General features: G+C 35.8%; 1 protein-coding gene across 2 annotated transcripts; it reads left to right on the top strand.

The window, feature by feature from the left end:
• Nucleotides 1–1,128: 1,128 nt before the first annotated feature.
• Nucleotides 1,129–19,741, top strand: wt1b (WT1 transcription factor b). 2 transcript variants are annotated; one of them, XM_055174843.2, is made up of 9 exons: nt 1,129–1,832; nt 5,478–5,600; nt 6,170–6,260; nt 12,584–12,652; nt 13,049–13,145; nt 15,481–15,628; nt 17,999–18,088; nt 19,079–19,162; nt 19,279–19,741. In XM_055174843.2, exons 1-9 carry the CDS (start codon nt 1,430–1,432, stop codon nt 19,386–19,388), a joined length of 1,215 nt encoding a protein of 404 aa, XP_055030818.2. In that variant the 5' UTR covers nt 1,129–1,429; the 3' UTR covers nt 19,389–19,741. The 2 variants fall into 2 exon arrangements, with proteins under 2 accessions (XP_055030818.2, XP_055030817.2); XM_055174842.2 differs by having other exon boundaries at nt 1,130–1,832; nt 19,079–19,171.
• The last annotated feature ends 1,072 nt before the right edge of the window (nt 19,742–20,813 follow it).

Here is a 20,813-nt window from a genome sequence, read left to right as displayed (position 1 = left end):
CGACTGAACAAAGAAAGACATCAACATTTTGGATGACATGGTGGTGAGTAAATTATCTGGATTTTTCTTTTAAGAAAATTGAATATTCCTTTAACATCCTGTTATCACAAAAGGTTTTTTACATGTAATTAAGAAATGCTTTTAAGGACCTTTGACAAAATGGTTCTCCAAGGAACCAAAAATGTCTCTTCTATGTGGTCTTCAACCATTTTAAGGCCAAGGACCTTTTAATGTATAGAGAGGAGCCACAGGGACCCACAGTACATGTATCAAATAAAGATTAGGTTTATTATAGTTAGTTACAGAATATTAAAATAATCATTTTTGGTATACAGTCAGTGTCACATACTGTTATACACCGAATAGTTTGTGCTAAACAGTGAAAGTAAGTAAAACCATACGCTAAAAACTGTAAATACAGAATACTATACATATTTTTCACCAAATCATCTTGCCTTATGTTTTTGTTCTTTCATTTAAATGTGTCATTTTCCCAAACAGCCTACAGATTCTGCTGGTATTGCACAAATGTTGCTTAATCGCAAACGCACGCACATCCATCATATTAATTGAGTCTTGACTTTGACAACACAAATTCTTCAGATAGCACTTATATATACTTTCCACACTGTCAACACTTCAGCCATACAAGTTAACAAAACAAACAAAAAAGAATCAAGTAAAATCAATCCAGCCTTTTTAAACAAGTCTGTACTGAAATAAAAATGTAAATCATTTTAATGGTTATCATAGCAAAACAGAAGAAAATGATTTTAGTTTATGATCATTATTGACATTACCAAAGTGTATGAGAAAACAAACATTATAAACCAACAGAAATGTTGTTGGCAAAACATAACAGATCACCACCAACCATACCTGTATGCATGCCAAAAAAAAAAAAAAACACAATAAAGAAATGTTGGTGTGAACAGAAGGCCAGATACCCACAGGACCACTGACACCCACACATATGTACACATATTCACAACAAGACATTAGTCAGACGTTGTTGGAAAGTGCTGTTCAAGTAATAGATGAGTAAGTGATTTTTAAGTGATTTTTATTCACACCCCCTCTGACTCCTCCTTCAGACATAATGAGGTGTTTTTAAAGCCAACATACCCAGACAAATTTACAACAGTGTAGTTACTCCTACCTCAACTCTCATGATTGCTGTACATGTCTTTCTCCTTACCCCTCACCAGCGCCTCCCACCGCATCACCACCGATCTCAGGCGCAGACGAAGTCTTAAAATCTGCTCGGTTGGACCCCTTGTAGTATATCTTAAGGGGCAGAAGGCCCCTCAAAGTACTCTTCTGCTGAGATTTATTTTTTTCTTTTAGTTATCAGCACAGGACATCTCAGCCATCTACTCTAAGAGTTGAGCTTTATTTGAGTGTGTTGGGACTTCAAATCTTTTCCTAAATGCCGACAGAATCGTGTGGCCTGATGGGAACGGACGTCAGAGACCTAAACGCCCTTTTACCGGCGGTCCCGACGCTTCCTGGGGGGAACACCAACTGTTCATTGCCTGTCGGCGGAGCTCCGCAGTGGGGGCCGATGTTGGACTTTCACACAGGCACCCCGTACGGATCTCTTCCCACACATTCGTTCGTCAAGCAGGAGCCGGTCTGGGGCCCCGTGGAGCCTCACGAGGATCCGCACTGTAGTGTAGGGGCCTTCACTGTGCACTTCTCAGGCCAGCTCACAGGAACCGGAGGCATGCACGGGGCTTTTACTGATTCTACCTCCAGCAACAACAGGATGTTTTCTGGTGCACCCTACATGCCAGGCTGTATGGAGGGTCCTCCTTTAACGCGCAACCAGGGTGAGAAAGTCACCCCTTTTTTTGTCTTGTCATGGGTCGCTATTAAAATTTCTTGTTGCACTTACATTTTTAAGTTTAATCAATTTGAAATTACAATTTATTTCAACTTCCTTGACTATTGTGAGGAGTTGCTCTAAATGATAAAAAATAAAATTGAAATAACTTAAGCTAATTCAACTTTATTTTTATAATTTATACACTGTAAAAAATACATTGCTGCCTTAACATTTTTTTGTTGGATTTACAAGTCATTTCAACTTACTATTATTTATCTTGACTAGAGATGAGTTGTTATAACTACAGGTGAGTTGTTATAACTTATTAAATTAAGTTGACTTTTCTCAACTATATTTTATAAGTTGAAACAACTCATCTCTGTTGACATGACTTGTAAATCTGAGTTGATTTAACAAAAAAAATTTAAGGCAGTAAAGTTTTTTCTACAGTGTAGCAACTCCTTACTAGTCAAGAAAGTTTAAATTAATTGTAATTTTAAATCGATTAAACTTTTACAGTTTATCTTTCTATTAAAAGTTTGTGTTCAAAGAAATCAGTGGTATTTTAAATACGGTAAATGTGCTTGTGTAGGCGTATTTATTTGTTAAGTTAGTTATAGTTAGTCATAAAAGGTCCCTTTTTACCCTCCAAAGATATTTTTAGATTTTTGTTTATACAAATAATCCAAACCTTGAATAAATGAATACATTAAATATACATTTTATTAGTAAAACATAGTCTTAATAAACTGAGAAGTTATATTTGCTTTATTGAATAATTTGTAAAGTAATTTTAAAATCAAAACAGATATTACAGTAAACGTATGGTTTTAGCGAATTAACAAATAAAAACAATTAAAGGCACTTTAAATCATGTAAGGAGATTTAAATGTTTATCAGATCATTAAATAAGCAGTTTACTGTGAATGAATATTTTATTTAACAATGTTTTGTTAATTAACATTTTTATAGAGATGTTGTTATAGCTTGGTTGGCTTGTTTAGCGAGCTTTTATTTATTTCATCAAGTGCAAATGTGCAACCAAGTCCAAATATAATACAGTCATACATCATGTGACTCTGAAATCAGCAAAAACATTTAACCCAGCACTTATTTAGACTATACTGAAATTTTCATCTGGCGTACAATATGATATAATAATATCTATCATTGTGTCACTCATTGACTAAACATTTCCACATTAAACTGCATATTTGACATGCGTGTATGCACCAATGCACATGTGCATCACTGCTGTAGAGAAAAACAAGGTGTTTTGAACTGGGTCCATGTTTAACAAACAATAATCTTCTGAATGGTGTCTTGACAGAAAACTACTTTAACTACAAAACAACATATTAAAATATTAATTAATAACTATTTAAGGCCCCATGAGTTCTTATTGTCTGACCAAAAATCAATAAACAAATTATTTAGATGAACTGTACTCATAATTTTAAGTTCATTACACTTGCATTTTTTAAGTTTATGTTTTTTTAGGTTAAAATGTAAAAAAATAAACTTTTAAGTTAATTGTCCAAAACACAAACGTTAAGTATTTTGTACTTGATTGTTTAAGTAAAGACAACATTACAGCGTAATAACTGTAAAGCACCATATTGACTTTTCTTCACTCTTTAAAAGCCTCTTTACTTTTAAGCTGAGGGATCAGTACACAAATGTATATATAGTATATAGCTAGTATATATTCACCATATCAGTCCTTACTATAATTTATTGTTATTGACATGGCATTAATAATGCCACCATGACATGCAGGTATAAATAGGTGATGCTGGAGTGTGTGTTGTTGTATTGCTTTTAATGGATTCATTTTTATTTTTACAATGTTAATTAAAGATCCTTGTTTAAAATGTACAGTTTTATACATATTTTAACATGGTTAAAACACACTTCTCTAGCTGTAGTATTTGAAGTATAAAGGAATTGGTTGCAACCCAGTCTCACGGTAAGTCGTGTTATAGTAACAAAAAGAGTTGATTAATTTATTCGTGTGTGATGACAGGAATTTCTGCAGTTTTTTGTGTCTCTGGAGATGAATGTCTTTTTCGTCCTTCCCAGCACGAATTTCTATCAATGGCTGTTCGTGTCTGTGGCACGACTTTCTTTATCGTGTCATTTTATATTTTGTTTTCTCATCGTTGTTTTCAATTTTTTGACCTTTGTTGCTTGGGGTTTGGGTTAGAATCACTTTCTGTGACTTCCTAACCCAAACCCCAACTCCAGGCGAGAATAGTTTTAAAAGCGGATGAAAAACATGTAGAAACAATGCATACAATTTCATTCTAACACAAAGCCCGAATCTAACCCTAACCCCAAGCGACAATGCTTTAAAAATAGGAAAGAACGATGTAAAATGACACAATAAAGAAAGTCGTGCCACATACACGAACAGCCATTGATAGAAATTCGTGATGGGAAGGACGAAAAAGACATTTGTGTCCAGAGACACGAAAAACAGCGGAAATTCGTGTCATCAAACAAGAATAAATTAATCAACATTTTCGTTAACTCGACTTGCCGTGAGACTGTGTTGGTTAACATGAGGCCCTGTGAGAAAACACACATTAATACATGGGTGATTCTCACGAAAACTTGGTTTTAAAAATGTCAAGCATGAAAATGTAAAAATTGCTTAAATTTACTTTTTTTCCCACCAGACATTGAAAAACAAAGAGTAAATGGGAACATTAATTTAAAAACTTTTACTTATCATTTAACACTTTTTGTAACATAATTTAAAAAATGTGTCCTAAAAAAATCTCATTACCGCAACAGTCAGAAAACATCAACACTGACATATTTTCAAAATGACATGACAAACCTGAAAGAACATAATTTGGAGATTCTGCACATGCATTTAAAATCAAAGTATTATGCTTCTATTATTTAAATTAACATTTAATAAGCATCTGTTGCGGTAATGATAATCAAAATGTCGTGTAAGCATTCTGACAAGACAATATTTCAAATTAACTGTAAATAAATGATCTTACCTGGTAGCCATCTTGAAGTAACTGGTCCATGTGCTTGGTCACTCAAAATCAAACTTTATTAAAATTCTGTATGTGTGCTTAAACTGTTCTCAAAAAGTGTTGTGGAGGATGAGAACATCAGGCATGGACACATCATTTTCCAAATTTTTCTTCATTATTATTATACATGAATATTCAGTAAATATTTTTTCTGTCATCTAAAGTAGTCTAGCAAAACATCCGCTTATTTTTTTCTTAATATTTTTGTGTTAATTTGATTAAATTACAACATAACGCATGTTCAAACACAGCCGGACACATTGCGGTAATGAGAATTTCAGCAGAAAATGAGATAAAATTTACAATTATAAATTCTTATGTTGAAATCTCACATTGTGCAAGGTAGAACACAGTATTGTGTTAATTCTGATGCTTTTTAATGTTACTATATTACACATTTTAAAGCTAAAATCATTAGTGCCGTGGTGTTTCAATGGTTTCGTGAGAATCACCCACATGCAACACATTCGACCACATAGGGGCAGTCTAGAAATTCAGACTGCACAGGACAATTTTAGGAGACACAAAATTTGACCCGATGAAGCCGGTTTCTCATGAGATCAGTCTATTTTATTGCTTTCTCTATTTTTCAGGTTATGGTCCAGTGGCACTGGATGGAGCTCCCAGTTACGGTCACACGCCTGCACATCACATGTCACCTTTTCCCAACCATTCCTTTAAACACGAGGACCCCATGTCTCCGCAAAGCACCATGGGTATATATACTATTTTTCAATGACCTCTATGAACAATTTTTGCTCAACCTGTGTGATCTGTTTTACAATTGAAAGTTAAACCCGTTCCGCTCACATTCACATGATGGCACAGGAAAGCAGCACATTTTTTTCCTTCCTCAAACACTTCAAAACACTCAACAAAATGTGTGCGTGTTTCAAAGTTCATTTAGTATAAATGATGTTGGTATAAATTTGGGCAGTTAACAGGAGGAAACAGAATTGTGGATTGTGAGAAAGAGGTTTAGAGCTGTCAGGGGATTGATTCTCCGTCTATTGCCCTGAGAGTTAGGCGAGCGGCAGTGACTGCTTTATGGTCTCATGGAGCCCTGAGATGTTTGGATAACCTCAGTAAAAATGAGGCCACACTCCCATTACAGTTCTTTGTTAGTTCTCCTGTAAAACGCTTTATTTCACATCTAAGCATGAGGTCTTTGAAGAGTTCAGTGTGATGAATTTGTCTTGCATTTCTTTGTTTGAGGATATTATACTTGAACTGTATGTTTTTTGTGTGTTGTATTATAATTGTTTTTGTAAAAACACACACACAGGTGAGCAGCAGTACTCCATCCCTCCGCCTGTTTATGGGTGCCACAGTCCTCCTGAGAGTCAGACGTTGCTCTTGAGAAATGCATTTAACAGGTATTTAGTTTACAATGATTTCTCGTACAAGACAAATTACACATAATTGAGCTAATGAAGATTTATATGATTACATCATAATTATGGCGATTATCGAAACAAAATAATATTCACCAAAGCGAGGGGGAAATAATAACAGTAAAAGCAATACATTACATCATAGAGAAAACGTCCCAAAGGGTTACAAAAATAGGACTGCTGAATAAAAATACTGTTCTAGATTTAGTACGTATTTAGCTTTATCAGCAGGATCTGTGTCATGCTGTCAGCTGGCACAGAAAAGAATCTGCCTTGTCATTCAGTTTGTAATAACAAGCAAAAGCCATTTTACAGTAATGCACTTTCAGTTCCGATAAAGGTGCCAAAGAATGCATTGATACAATATGTTACATTGTATTCTGATATCTACATAGAAGGTATGTGGTTTTATTAAGTGTAAAAATTATTTATTTACAACGCCTTTAGAATGAAATGGTATTAACTTATTTAAAAGGGTCATGAATAATTATAGTGAGCTTTGCTCTGATTGGCTGTTTCACAGAGCAGCTCCTTTAGTAGCTCTTTGTGTGTGCAGACAGACCTAATGTTTGAGCCTGTATCAGATAAAGGAATAATTTGAGGAATAATCAAGTATTCAAAGTTTGTTAATGGACATTTCTGAGTGGTAAATGTGGTTTTTTCCAGTATGCACATGCAAAATGTAACTGTACCGTCAATAGTAGAACTTGGCAACCTAAATGTTAGCATATAGCATTAACTCATCAGTCACAACTTTGTTTTTAGCATTGTAACAAAATTGTACTTAATTTTTAAGGGACATTCCACTTTTTTGAAAATATGCAAATTTTCCAGCTCCCCTAGAGTTAAACATTTGATTTTTACCGTTTTGGAATCCATTCAGCTGATTTCCAGATCTGGCGGTACCACTTTTAGCATAGCTTAGCATAATCCATTGAATCTGATTAGACCATTAGCATCGCACTCAAAAAACAAAGAGTTTTCAATATTTGTCCTATTTAAAACTTGACTCTTCTGTAGTTACATTGGCCCTCATTTATCAAAAGTGCGTACACCAAATTTCCAGCCTACACCTTGCGTACACCCAAAACCACGGTGACTTTGAGATTTATCAATATGGACGTTGCCGTACGGCACGCTCAAATCCTACGCCAGCTCAGGAGGTGGTGTACGCACTTTTTGAGTTAGTGCAGAAATGCGCAAACACTTCCTAACACCATAAAACGCACTGACAAACTAAAATATATGATATATTATGACCCACTGTAAAAAATAAAACATAGTAATTATAAACTTCAGTGTTTATTTTTATGCAACAATGTTCAATGTTTAATTTGTAAGACTTTAACACAGCATTTTATTTGTATGAATATGTATTCCTTTGAGAGCCTGTGCGCTTTACCTGATGTTTCAGAGCGAGCATGTGAACGGAGCTTATTGGAAGCGGAGCGTTGCGGTAATATTACCATCAAAGCGCCTTTCCGAAAATTCCGCTCCCTCAGCACCGCTCGTTGAACCCAGAACGCCCTTTGATAATTTGCTAGTTTGAGAATCTGTAAAAACGTCTAGCAATAAGTTATGGAATTTAAGCCTTATACATAAATGTAAAGTAAAAATAAAAGTTAAGATTGAGCAGGTAGAAAAAATTGAAAGGGACTGCGGAGAGACTGTAAAAGTTAGCAAATATTCTTCCTGGAATCTGAAGCGGCACATTGCAAGAAAGCACAAGGATGTGCTACGAAAACATAGTAATGCAATAAAAGGTAAGCTAGTTACATACCATTCGATGATAAATAAATACAGATGAGTTAAGGTAAAATGCTTGTGTTGAATGGAGCCGTAAATCCGATCAGGATGACATGCGGACAAAATTATGGCCACGAATTATTTTTTATGCTACATTATGGACACTTCTTTTTCTTATTTAGTCTAAAGTATGGCCATAAATTTAGAATTTGTTCCCAATATTCAACAGTTTGTTCCTTGGAATTAATTATTATAATATTTCGTAATTACTATTACAATTATTATTACTTCAAATTATGAATTAGCTTAGCTAAAACATGTGGATGTCGTGGAAACAAATTGTTAATTTGAATTATATTCGGAGCTCCGTATCAAACTGGATCTGAGATACAGCTAACAAACAACTGTATGTAAATACAGAACAACACACTACAAAAGTTACTACATCATTTTAAAATATTATTTAAAAAAAATTAACTGAACCATTAAGCAGACATAGAATTTAGAGGCAACAGTAAATAATAATAATAATAAATAATTATTCTTCTAAATATCAATATTAATAATAAAAATAATAATAAGAATATTACAAATTGTCATCCAATTATTAATGTGCCTTTAATCCCACTCTTTAAACTCCCAAATAAAACAATTTTGTTTCTTTTCACTTCCCCGGATTCTCTTCTTTGCCGTCTTTCGTGTGTCAATGGCGTAAAATGAGGGCGTGGGGGGAGGCGGAGACTTGAATTTATATGGGCGTGTTATTCTAATGACGATCGTTTTCAGCCGCGGCATTTATGAAGGGCAGATATTGCGTACACCTGAATATCAACGGTACGCACAGTTTCATAAATCAGGCGGTGAGAGGAGTGTAAGCATAATCTTACGCCAACATATACGCTCGTTTCTACGCAAGAATGATAAATGAGGGCCATTGTGTACTAAGACTGATGGAAAATTAAAAGTTGTGATTTTCTAGACAGATATGGTTAGGAACTATACTCTCATTCTGACGTAATAATCAAGGACTTTGCTGCCGTAACATGGCTGCAGCAGGCGTAGTGATATTACACAGTGGCGAAAATAGTCTCCTGCCATTGAAAGTTACTAAGAGGACTATTTTCGACTTCATATAGTATTTGGTGTTAAAGCTCCTTTGAGATTGAATTCAGTCTGCGTGGCTGAAATAAATCCTCTGTAAGTCTGCATAAAGGTTATGAACTACACAGCAGCTCTCAGCAGGCCAAAATACACTCACAGTGATCTACTGCCCGTTTCCTCCAAATTCCTCTTCGCTTCTCCGCCTGGCCCTCCCCAGAGAGAGGGGAGAAGGACAGAGAGATAAAGGGAGACGTGTTTCAAAATAAAAAGAGTGAAATACTTTTATGGTGCATCTGGAGCATGTCTCATACAAAAGAGCTACATTTCCCCTGTTGTTTTTATAGCACAACAGCATACAGCTTATACTAATGGAGATTAAATAATAATCGAATGCTCACTGTTGGATGAAAAGTTCACATGAAGAAAGGTGGAAAAGCGTAATGCATATAAAGATAGGAAAATGCCACTTCCCCCCACCAAGATAATCATAATTTTACTACAAATAAAGTAAATACACTTTCACTATAATAAAGCCACAGCTAATTGGTGTAAAAGTTGTAGCAAAGCATGCAATCCTTTAAATCCTGCTCTCGTGTTGTTTAAAGAACACAGAGAACCAAAAATTGATAAGACCCGAATGTAGCGTTCCCACTTTGCCCCCTCCTCATTATAAACACAGCTCTGGTGCCTGGAGCTCGGAATGCCTTTGGGAATCATCACAAGAAGATACACAAACACACACTCGCTCATTCCTATCAACCTGGTACTCTTGCACTGTGTTCTGGTGACCCTGCAAATCTTCAGTTCTTGGCAAGAAAGCACGATTACAAGAGCGGCGAAAAGGGAAATTCCAGTATATTTTTCAACAACAAGGCCTGGCCTAAAATTGTGTCTTGTATTTCGAAACACTGCATGAGCTGTAACAGAAAAAAATTGGGAAGCGACGTGCCAACCAGACATGAGAAATGTCACTACGACTAGACTGCTCTCTCATAATTACTATTAAATCAATAAGAATAAGAATGAAAGTACGAACAGAATAATATGAATAATAATAATTAGTTATAATAATAATAATAATAATAATAAAAATAACAATAATAGAAATAATAATAAAAATAATAATAATATCAACACAAATACTACTTCTACTACTGCTAATAATAATACAAATAATAATAATAATAATAATAATACACAAATACTACTACTACTAAAAATAATAATAATACAAATAATAATAATAATAATATTAATAATAATAGTAATAATAATAATAATTATAATAACACAAATACTACTACTACTACTAATCATAATAATAATAATACAAATAATAATAATAATATCAACAACAACAACACAAATAATAATAATAATAATACTATAACCATACATTTTTTAATATTTATATAATAGAAGGAAATAATTAGCCTACTAATTTGCTTGTCACACACTTATTAATAACTTAAACAACACACACAACTTTCTTTTTTTTATCAATTTTTCCTTGACTTAAAAATCAACACTTCACCTTTTAAATTGCAAAATCAGTCAACAGAAATGCCAAACAGCAAATGAGTCAAGACCACTTCCCTAAACTCCTTCCATAATGCCCAGAATTCAGTGTGACAACACTCTCTTACATCATTGTGCCAGGCACTCAACTCTAAAGCCGAAAAACATGTGCGAGGTGGCTGTGATATACAGTATGTGATCTTTGTTAACTGTACTGTGATTTGCGTATGTAAGCAGTTTTCATAGATTAACTGATTCTTTGAACAAATACAGTGATGTGAATCAACGGTCACATCAACAAACAAAGCAGAAATGAAACAGCATTTGAATAAGTAGTGATGTTAAAGCAAAATTCTCAAATAACATCTTCCAGGATATCATTTTTTGACTGACAACTTTAGCAGTGCTTTAAGTGGCCCAAAAAAGGTGCCGGTACTTTTATAATTTTTTTATTTAATTTTTTTTTGCTGACTCGACTTCTCCCCTGAGGTAACGACAAAGGGGTTTTATATACAGGAGTCAACAGACGACCTTGTAAAAAAATAATAAATCATTGAATTAGTTTGTGGATTTGCTTGAGCTAGAAATAGTCACAGCAGTGCGACTCGAGGCGAGTAAGGCCGTCCCAATTCAAAGGATGCTTAGGATATCCTAGCCGAGGATATCCCAAGATTGCATATAACTGCTGGATATTCTAAAATAAACAATTAAAAACCTTTATTAAAAATAAGTGTGTATTTAGCAGAAACCATTTTTCTTGTCACTGTTTTAGTATTTAAAGTTATGTTTTGTGTTAATATTATTCTTTATATATTGCGTATATTTCTAAGGTCGATTAATTTGATATACTGTTGAATAGTTTAATCTACATCAAAGTATCATGTTTTCTAAAATAAATTAATATTTTTCTGATTTTTTTCGGAATTTTTTTAACTCATTCACCGCCAGCCTTTTTGAGAAAAGTTGCCCACCTGCATTTTTGTGATTTTAACAAAAGTTTCACAAAATTCCTTGCAGGAAAAATTATCTTCTATAAATATATAAACATACAAATTATATCAAATTAAAGAACACACCCTCTGCTTTCAAACAAACAATAAACAAACAAACAAACAAACAAAATGGGGGTTTCATTATATATTTACTTTTTCCACTTAATTTAACTACTGAAATATGGATATTTCTCTTCAAAAATACAACATTTTGAGCAAAAAGCTTAAAAAATTGTGTTTTTGTAAAGGAATTTATGTTAGAGATCAGACTCAGAATGACTATCAAACATAAAGGCAGATAAAATAAATCATTAAATCTTTTAAACTTCCGTTTTTGATAAATTCGGTTTGGCGCCATCAAGTGGATAAAAGCGGTATTACACTTTCACTTTGAAATTCGTCCAGAAAGGCATATTTATTAGTTAAATATTAACTCATAATTGACGAGATAACTCGTCAATGGCGGTGAATGAGTTAATAAGTCTCCTCCGTCTCCTGCTGACAGGCGCGGTGTGCGCGTGCAGCAGGTGGCGCAAATTATGTGTCCTCCGAAGGTTAGACCGTCACATTTCAGTTCTCTTCGCGAACTCCTGAGGTTGCCACCTTAAAAGACCGAGTGCTCACCTTTTAAGGTTGCATGCTTATAAGGTCACAGCCTTTGAATTGGGACACAGCTGTAGTCTCTGCTCTGCATAAGGGCGCTCTGAAAACTGCCAGCGCAGCCAAAGGATTAAAACCTCTGATTTAAACAGATGTGCAAGTAAGCGTACTGGAACGCTAAAAGCACATTCTGGGCGCATGGAGAGGTGGTGGTACGCTCAAGAGCTATATTTGGAAGTGGCGGTACTGAGTACCGGCGCGTACCAGCCCACTTAAAGCACTGAACTTTAGGCTGTGTAGTGAATATTGTGTTACATGACCTGTAATTGATCTTTTCTTCATTGTCAGTGATAATCTCTATCAGTTGGATCGTTTACCCTGGAATTCCGTCAGCCCGCTAACATCCAGCATTAAAAGGTACAGACTCTTTCTCCTATCAACTATCTGTCACCCTGCTTTATGATCTCTCTCTCTAAGTGGGCAGTTTAAATTGCGTCAGACCTATGTGGGACTACCCTATTGGTTTTGGACTCTTCTGTCCACTGATAGCGCTCAGCATTTTTTTTAAAAATGCGCAGCCTTTATGTTAGATGGGCTGTGGGAGCACTTGACCTTTGATGACTGATAATGCTCGTCCATTTATTTCTGCCCACACCAATAATTCTTTCTTTAGTGAAACAGAAAGGTTCTTCAGATTTTAATGGTTCTTTATGGAACCATTTAACAAAAAATAGTTAATCTATAGCACCGTGAAGCACCTTTATATTTAAAAGTGTATCTCTGACTATGCGCTCTATGTGAATTTATATCCAGTCACACTTCAAGTTATGATGCTGAACCGTCTGCAGCAGCTCCTGTGGTCTACACTCAGTATCACATCCACACACATGGTCTCTTCAGAGGAATACAGGTGGGTGGTTACGCACTCTCTATCACAGCAACATACAGCGGGAAAAATAAGTATTTGTGTACACATCAGCATTTTTATCAGTAAGAGTATTTTTAATTGTGGGTTAATGACACAAAATTCAACCAGATGTAGCCATCAAGCCAAATATTGAATTCAGGCAAAGAAATCAGAACATTTAAGTATACAAGTTGAGTCATAATAAGTAAAGTAAAATGAGACAGGTAATAAGTATTGAACGCATGAAGAGAACAAGGTGCAAAATGGCATAGAAAGCCAGGAGATCACCTGTAATCTGTCAGTTTTGAGAGAGAAACCCTGCCCCGATCAGTACTAATCGATATCAGATGCTTAGTCTTAATTGATGGGCTATAAAGGCTTCTTATTACCCAGGAGGGACATAGGAAAGACTTTATGATGGGTAAAAGCAAAGAACTCTCTCAAGATCTTTGTAAACTTATTGTTGAAAAGCATTTAGATGGGAATGGCGCATTTTCAGAATCCTGAATGTTCCTGTGAGCACTGTGGGGGCCATTATCCGGAAATGGAAAGAGCATCACTTCACCATAAACCTGCCACGATCAGGTGCTCCACGTAAGATCCCTGTCCGAGGAGTCCAAAGAATAATCAGGAGAGTTCTCCAAGAGCCAAAAACCACTTGGGCAGAACTTCAGGAAGACCTTGCATCAGCAGGTACTGTTGTTTCAAAGAAAACTATAAGCAATGCACTGAACTGCCATGGCATCCATGCACGCTCACCACGCAAGACTCCATTCCTGAACAAAAAGCATGTTGAGGCTCGGTTAAAGTTTGCGAAAGAGCATTTGGAGAAGCCTGTGGATTATTGAGAGACTATAGTATGGTCAGATGAAAGCATAATTGAACTTTTTGGCGGGTTTTCTACACACCATGTTTGGAGAAGAAATGGCACTGCCCACCACCCCAAGAACACCATATAATAAAGAGAGGGTGGACATTTCAGCAAGACAATGATCTTAAACACAAGGCCAAGGAAACAATGAAGTGGTTTCAAAGAAAGAAAATCAAGTTGCTTGCATGGCCCAGTGAAAGAACTGCAGATCAAAGTTCATAAAAGAGGCCCAAGGAACCTTCAAGATTTAAAGACCATTTGTGTAGAAGAATGGGCCAGAATCACTCCTGAGCAATGCAGACGACTGGTCTCCCATATAAGAGGCTTCTAGAAGCTGTAATCACCAACAAAGGCTTTTCTACAAAGTATTAAATAAAGTGTGTTCAATACTTATTCCCTGTGTCATTTCACTTTATTTATTATGACTCAACTTGTATACTTAAATGTTCTGATTTTTTGTATGAATTCAATATTTGGCTTGATGGCTACATATGGTGGAAATGTTGCCCAATCAGAAATCCCCTTACTGATAAAAATGCTGATGTGTCAAATACTTATTTTTTGTATATTTTGACTTTATATAAAATGCATAAATTAATGTTCAGTGTCATTTCTAATCATTTGTATATACTGTAAACATAAAAACCTAAGTGTGTCTGAAATGTTTTTTATTTTATTATCTTTGAACGTAACTATCATAACAAAGTATGTAAATGCAGTCTTAATTTGATACATGTACTGGGCTCCTCCTCTACCCATTAAGGGGTCCTTGGCCTGAAAAAGGTTGAAGAAATCAGATCTAAGCAATATATAATGCAATAATGATGCATTACAGTTAAATTATAGTTACCAATACACCCATATCAGTAACACCTTCAGGTTCAACTCCGAGGTCAGCTACACCCCTTTCCCCCTTCCACACACTCCCAGTCCAGCGTGACTGCGGCTCTGCCATTCCCAGAATACTTGAACACTTTCACCTCAAGTGTGAGATTTACACTACCAGTGTGCGCTTGATCAGTCAGGCCTGTTGAGCAATACATCACCGCTTACAACACAAACATTACAAACCCGGTGCGTAATGAACAGCAGAGGGGTCTCTGGAAGAGGACGGGAAAGATTATCTTTCTCACGGCCCATTAGCTGGAAAGGTTGGGTTTCAACTCTTCTCAAACCCTCAGCTGATCCATCATAAGCCTTTAATGAACGTCCATCATAGCCTTAGAAACAGCAGAGAATATCCAGAGACCTCTCTCTGCGTTACAGTTACTTATTTACTGTCCATTTTCTCCTTAAGACTTTTGAAAGCTAAACTGATGTTTAACAGGCTGCATGATAAGAGCGTTAAGTGTTCAGATGCAGAGCCAGTGCATGGTTACTGGAAAATAACACAGGAGTTTTGTTAAAACAAACAAGTGTTGCAGAACTGGCATTAGTAATATTTGTGTATTTTCTCTTTATCTCCAGGATGTGAGGAGAGTGCCCAGCATCACTCCGTCTATAGCAAAGTCATCGGAGACCAATGATAAACGTCCTTTTATGTGTTCATACCCTGGCTGTAGTAAAAGATACTTCAAACTGTCCCACCTGCAGATGCACGGCAGAAAACACACAGGTGAGCTGTCACTATCAGACTTTAAATGTTCCTGTGGCTCAGTGGTAGCGCAATGCATTAGCTGCGCAAAATACTATGGGTTCAATCCCAGAGAATACACAAACTCTATAATGTACACCTAGAAAAGTCACTTTGGATTTGCCAAATGCATAAATGTAAATGTAAAGTGGTGACACAACATATTTCCCTGGACATTTGGATTCCAGCTCCCAGGAATGTCTCACTTTTTATTCAGTGACATTTTCAGTCGGATAACCATGATATATGTGCAAAGAAAAAATCTTTCACTGAACTTGGGGTCATTTCAGGGGCAGGCCTGTTTGGTATTCAACATCACAAGAAAAGCCACAACCCAACTTTACTGTACTGTAATAGTCATCTGCCATTCTATTGGGAAATTGTAGAAATTTTAATTGTTTACGCTAAAATAATACAGTACTACACAGTACTACAGTTATTAATATTGTAAAACTGCAATAAATATAATGTTTTCTTTTGATTAACAATATACATTAACACTTTATTTTACAAATGTTTTGATGAAACTGATGTTATGCGCTTACATTTACGGGTTTGGCTGACGGTTTTACCAAAAGTGACTGGGGCACTTCTTTTATCGGTTTATTCTCTGGGTTCAAACCCTTGACCTTTACGGTGCTAACAACAAGCTCTATCCATTGAGCCACAGGTTATCATAATAAGAGTCATCTCTAAAATCACCAGAAATATGAAGAAACATCTGGATCTTAGTACAGTTAATTGTAACTTCAGCTAAATATATGGACCTTCTGAAAATACACTTGTGGCGCCCCCTCATGGAAGCTTTATTGTAATGAAAACTGCTTTGTCCACACAGTTATCTGTTCACATGATCTGGCTCAGATGTTTAGATCAGATAATCAGATACAGGCCTAGTATGATTATGATCAGGCCCGGCTCCAGATATGAGATGATAGTTGGGCCAAGTGATATTCCAGGTGGGCCGGTCGGATTGGGGGGGTCTTTAATGTTTTAATCTCACATGTCTAGTTTTAATATCATATATTTAAGACAAATGTTAGGCTTGTTTGTTATTGTGTTTTCTTAATTTTTTTGTACACATTTTGAAACTATTTAGTAACTTTATATATATATATATAAAAATGGTTAACATGTTTATTTTTACATTCTCTCTTTCTGTAATATTTTTTTGACCCCTTAACAGATCTTGTATCAATTAAGTAACTTTAGATTTGATAAAAAGGGGCAGTTCTTTTACATCAACTAAAACAAACTTGTTACAAACTAAAATGTTAATTTTATTTGAAATGCCGTTTTTCTTAAAGGATTAGTTTATTTTCTTAAAAAATTAATCCAGATAATTTACTCACCACCATGTCATCCAAAATGTTGTTTTTCTTTGTTCAGTCGAGAAGAAATTATGTTTTATATGGAAAACATTTCAGGATTTTTCTGATTTTAATGGACTTTAAAGGACCCCAACACTTATTAGTTTTAATGCAGTTTAATATTGCAGTTTCAAAGGACTCTAAACGCTCTCAAACGAGGAATCTTAGGGAAACGATTGGAATTTTTGGCAAGAAAAATAAAAAATATGCACTTTTAAACCACAACTTTTCGTCTATCTCCAGTCCTGTAACGTGCCAGCGCAACATCACGCAATACGTCATCACGTCAAGAGGTCACGGATGACGTATCGAAACAACGCCCCAGTGTTTCGAGTGTGGAGAAAGCGAATCCTTCCCATGTTGTTGTATGTGGAATTATATTAATTAATGTCTTGTGTTAGTTTATTTTTTTAAATGGTCCGCAAATGTGCATTTCATATATGTAACACGTGACCTTTCGACATCATTACGCAATTACGTGAGGTCGCACTGGCTTGTGAGTCATCACACAGCCAGAGGAAGAAGAGAAGTTGTGGTTTAAAAATGCATATTTTATATTTTAATCGTTTCGCTAGATAAGACCCTTATGCCTCGTTTGAGATCGTTTAGAGTCCTCTAAAACTGCAATTTTAAACTGCATTAAAACGAATAAGTATTGGTGTCCATTAAAATGAGAAAAATCCTGGAATGTTTTTCTCAAAAAACATAATTTCTTCTCGCCTGAACAAAGAAAGACATCAACATTTTGAATGACATGGTGGCAAGTAAATTATCTGGATTTTTAAAAGAAAATTGACTTATCCTTTAAGAATTATTTTCATGGCTGTTTATATAGTATAACATTACAGATTTTTGCCAAATAATTGGCTCTTATGTGGTGTGGGGCCAGGGTGGGACAAGCCTCTGATTGGGTGGGTCAGGCAGGCCCACTCTGCCCCCCCCTGTGGCCATATTATGATATGATGTTTTCTCACACGTGTAGGAGAGAAGCCATATCAGTGTGATTACACCGGCTGTGGACGCAAGTTTTCCAGATCTGATCAACTCAAGAGACATCAGCGCAGACACACAGGTTAGTCATTCATATTCTTTACCAGCTTAAGCTTTAAACCGCTTTGTCCGAGGCACCCCTGAAAAGGTCTGAGGTCGGACCACGGGTTTTCAAACTTAAGTGGACCCTAAAAGGCCTAATTTGTTTAAGGACACCCATACAGTACCTGAAAAACAAAATAGACCCAAAATGTTGATGACTCATGTCGCACGCTGGGTCATGTGCAAGTTTGTATCCAATGAAATGCATTCTAGAATAAACACCTTCCCTCCTCTTATTTACACCAAAATAATTAAAAACTAGAAAGCAAACCGATTACATACTAGACTTGAGCCATATATTTTAAGTGTCCTGAAGTAATTTTTTTAATTCTTTGAGTCCTTTTAAAGCTTGAAGCTAGTAACCAAAACCCCCCAAAACAACACTTAAAAAATCTGCATTTGGGTTCTGAAGAACAAAGAAAGACACTAGTCAGGGCTCCAGACTAACTTTTTTCAGGAGCACAGTAGCCCCCAACTGAAAATTTTAGGGGCGCAACCAGAAAATTTAGAGGCACACACCGTAAATCAACATGCTAACCAACTATTCACATTTCTACTAATTTACACTGTATTACTAATAAATACTTTGATGATAGACGCAGAAAGTACAACGTGCTGTTTCAAATTCAGTGGCACATCACAAAAAAGGTCAAATTTACTGGTCGCACATGTGCAACTGGATGTAAAATTCAGTGGCACGCTCTCAAATTTTGGTGGCAGTCTGGAGCCCTGTTAGGTGTTCAAACAACATGAGGGGGACAAAATAATTATAAAATTTACATTTTTGGATAAACTATCCATTTAACAAATGAAACATTTAAAGGCCAATTTGTTTTTAACGTCTGTTGTGTACTTAATTTTTTAACAATCTACATCAAAACCACATTTATTTAACACAGTTTTTGTTCTCAACTTTCATAAGGTGTCTAAAGCCCATTGTTTTTATCTTTGTTTTGGTCCTGTACTGTAGGTGTCAAACCGTTTCAGTGTGAGACCTGCCAACGAAAGTTTTCCCGCTCAGATCATCTTAAGACCCACACGCGGACTCATACAGGTAAAACAAGTGCGTAAACCCTTTTTTGTCTCAAACATCTTTTGATCTATTCGTATATAAATTTATTTCATTTGACATCTCTTTAAAACGTGTTCACATTCTCTTTCCACCTTCAGGTGAGAAACCCTTTAACTGTTGTTGGCCGAGCTGTCAGAAGAAGTTTGCCCGCTCAGACGAGCTGGTCAGACATCACAGTATGCATCAGAGAAACATGACCAAAGTCTAGTCTTCAATATGAAGAACACTGTATATAAAACACACAGACAGACGCTGAGATACTCTCAATAGATGGACCATGACCACATGAGCTGTTAAAGTTACAGCCACATGTGAATTTGTTATAGTGTGACAGTCAAAGAGTTTTCCATACGTATGCCATGGGAACAGTTTACTAAAGGCTTCAGGGGACAGTTTGAAAATGAGGAATATTGTACATCTCATTTTGTAAATAATGACTGTTTTCTAATTTTTTTCATATTTTTGATCAATGTTGTTAAAGTGATTGCACTGGATATATTTCTTTTTTTTGTGCTGGGACACAAATTTACATAATTTGGAACGTCCATTTAAGAAAAGTGAAATTTATAAAGCAAGAGTAAATTTGTTGATAAAATGTGTGTAATGTCTTTGTATGTGTTATTTGTTAAAGGAATATTCCATTTTCTTAAAAGAAAAATCCAGATAATTTACTCACCACCATGTCATCCAAAATGTTGATGTCTTTCTTTGTTCAGTCGAGAAGAAATTATGTTTTTTGAGGAAAACATTGCAGGATTTTTCTCATTTTAATGGACTTTAATAGAGCCCAACATTTAACAGTTTTTTTTTAATCAGGAGTTTCAAGGGACTATGAACGATCCCAGGCGGGGCATGGGGGTCTTGTCTGGCGAGGCGATTGTCATTTTTGACAAGAAAAATAGATATACACTTTTAAACCACAACTTTTTGTCTAGGTCCGGTCCAGCGCGACCTAACGTAAATGCGTCGTGACGTAGAGAGGTCACGTGTTACATATATAAAACGCACATTTGCGGACCATTTTAAACAATAAACTGCCACAAAGACATTAATTAGTATCATTCCACATACAACAACGTAGGAACAGTCCTCTTTCAAGACGCTTGTAAACACTGGGGCGGAGTTTCGCGTTCGTCCTCTGTGACCTCTTGACGTCATGACGTATTGCGTGGGGTCACGCTAGCGCATGACGACCGGATCTATATGACGAGAAGTTGTGCTTTAAAAGTGTATATTTGTTATTTTTATTGTCAAAAATGACAATCGTTTTGCTAGATAAGACCCTTATGCCTCGTTTGGGATTGTTTGTAGTCCTTTGAAGCTCCGTTGAAAAAAAACTGTTAAGTGTTGAGTTAAGTATTAAATGTTGGGCTCTATTAAAGTCCATTGAAATGAGAAAAATCCTGTAATGTTTTCCTCAAAAAACATAATTTCTTCTTGACTGAACGGGGAGGGACATCGGCATTTTGGATGACATGGTGGTGAGTAAATTATCTGGATTTTTCTTTTAAGAAAATTGACTAATCCTTTAAGTGACAGGTTAGACTAGAGTATGCATTGACGTCACTTTTTCACGTGACCATGCCGGAACTCGCCCTGTTGAGTGGCAAACGTTCAACAAAATGGCTGGTTT

Source organism: Misgurnus anguillicaudatus, chromosome 15, assembly GCF_027580225.2.
Source record: "Misgurnus anguillicaudatus chromosome 15, ASM2758022v2, whole genome shotgun sequence".
NCBI lineage: Eukaryota > Metazoa > Chordata > Actinopteri > Cypriniformes > Cobitidae > Misgurnus > Misgurnus anguillicaudatus.
Note: the sequence above shows the minus strand (reverse complement) of the source record. Positions and strands in the feature narration are given on the sequence as shown.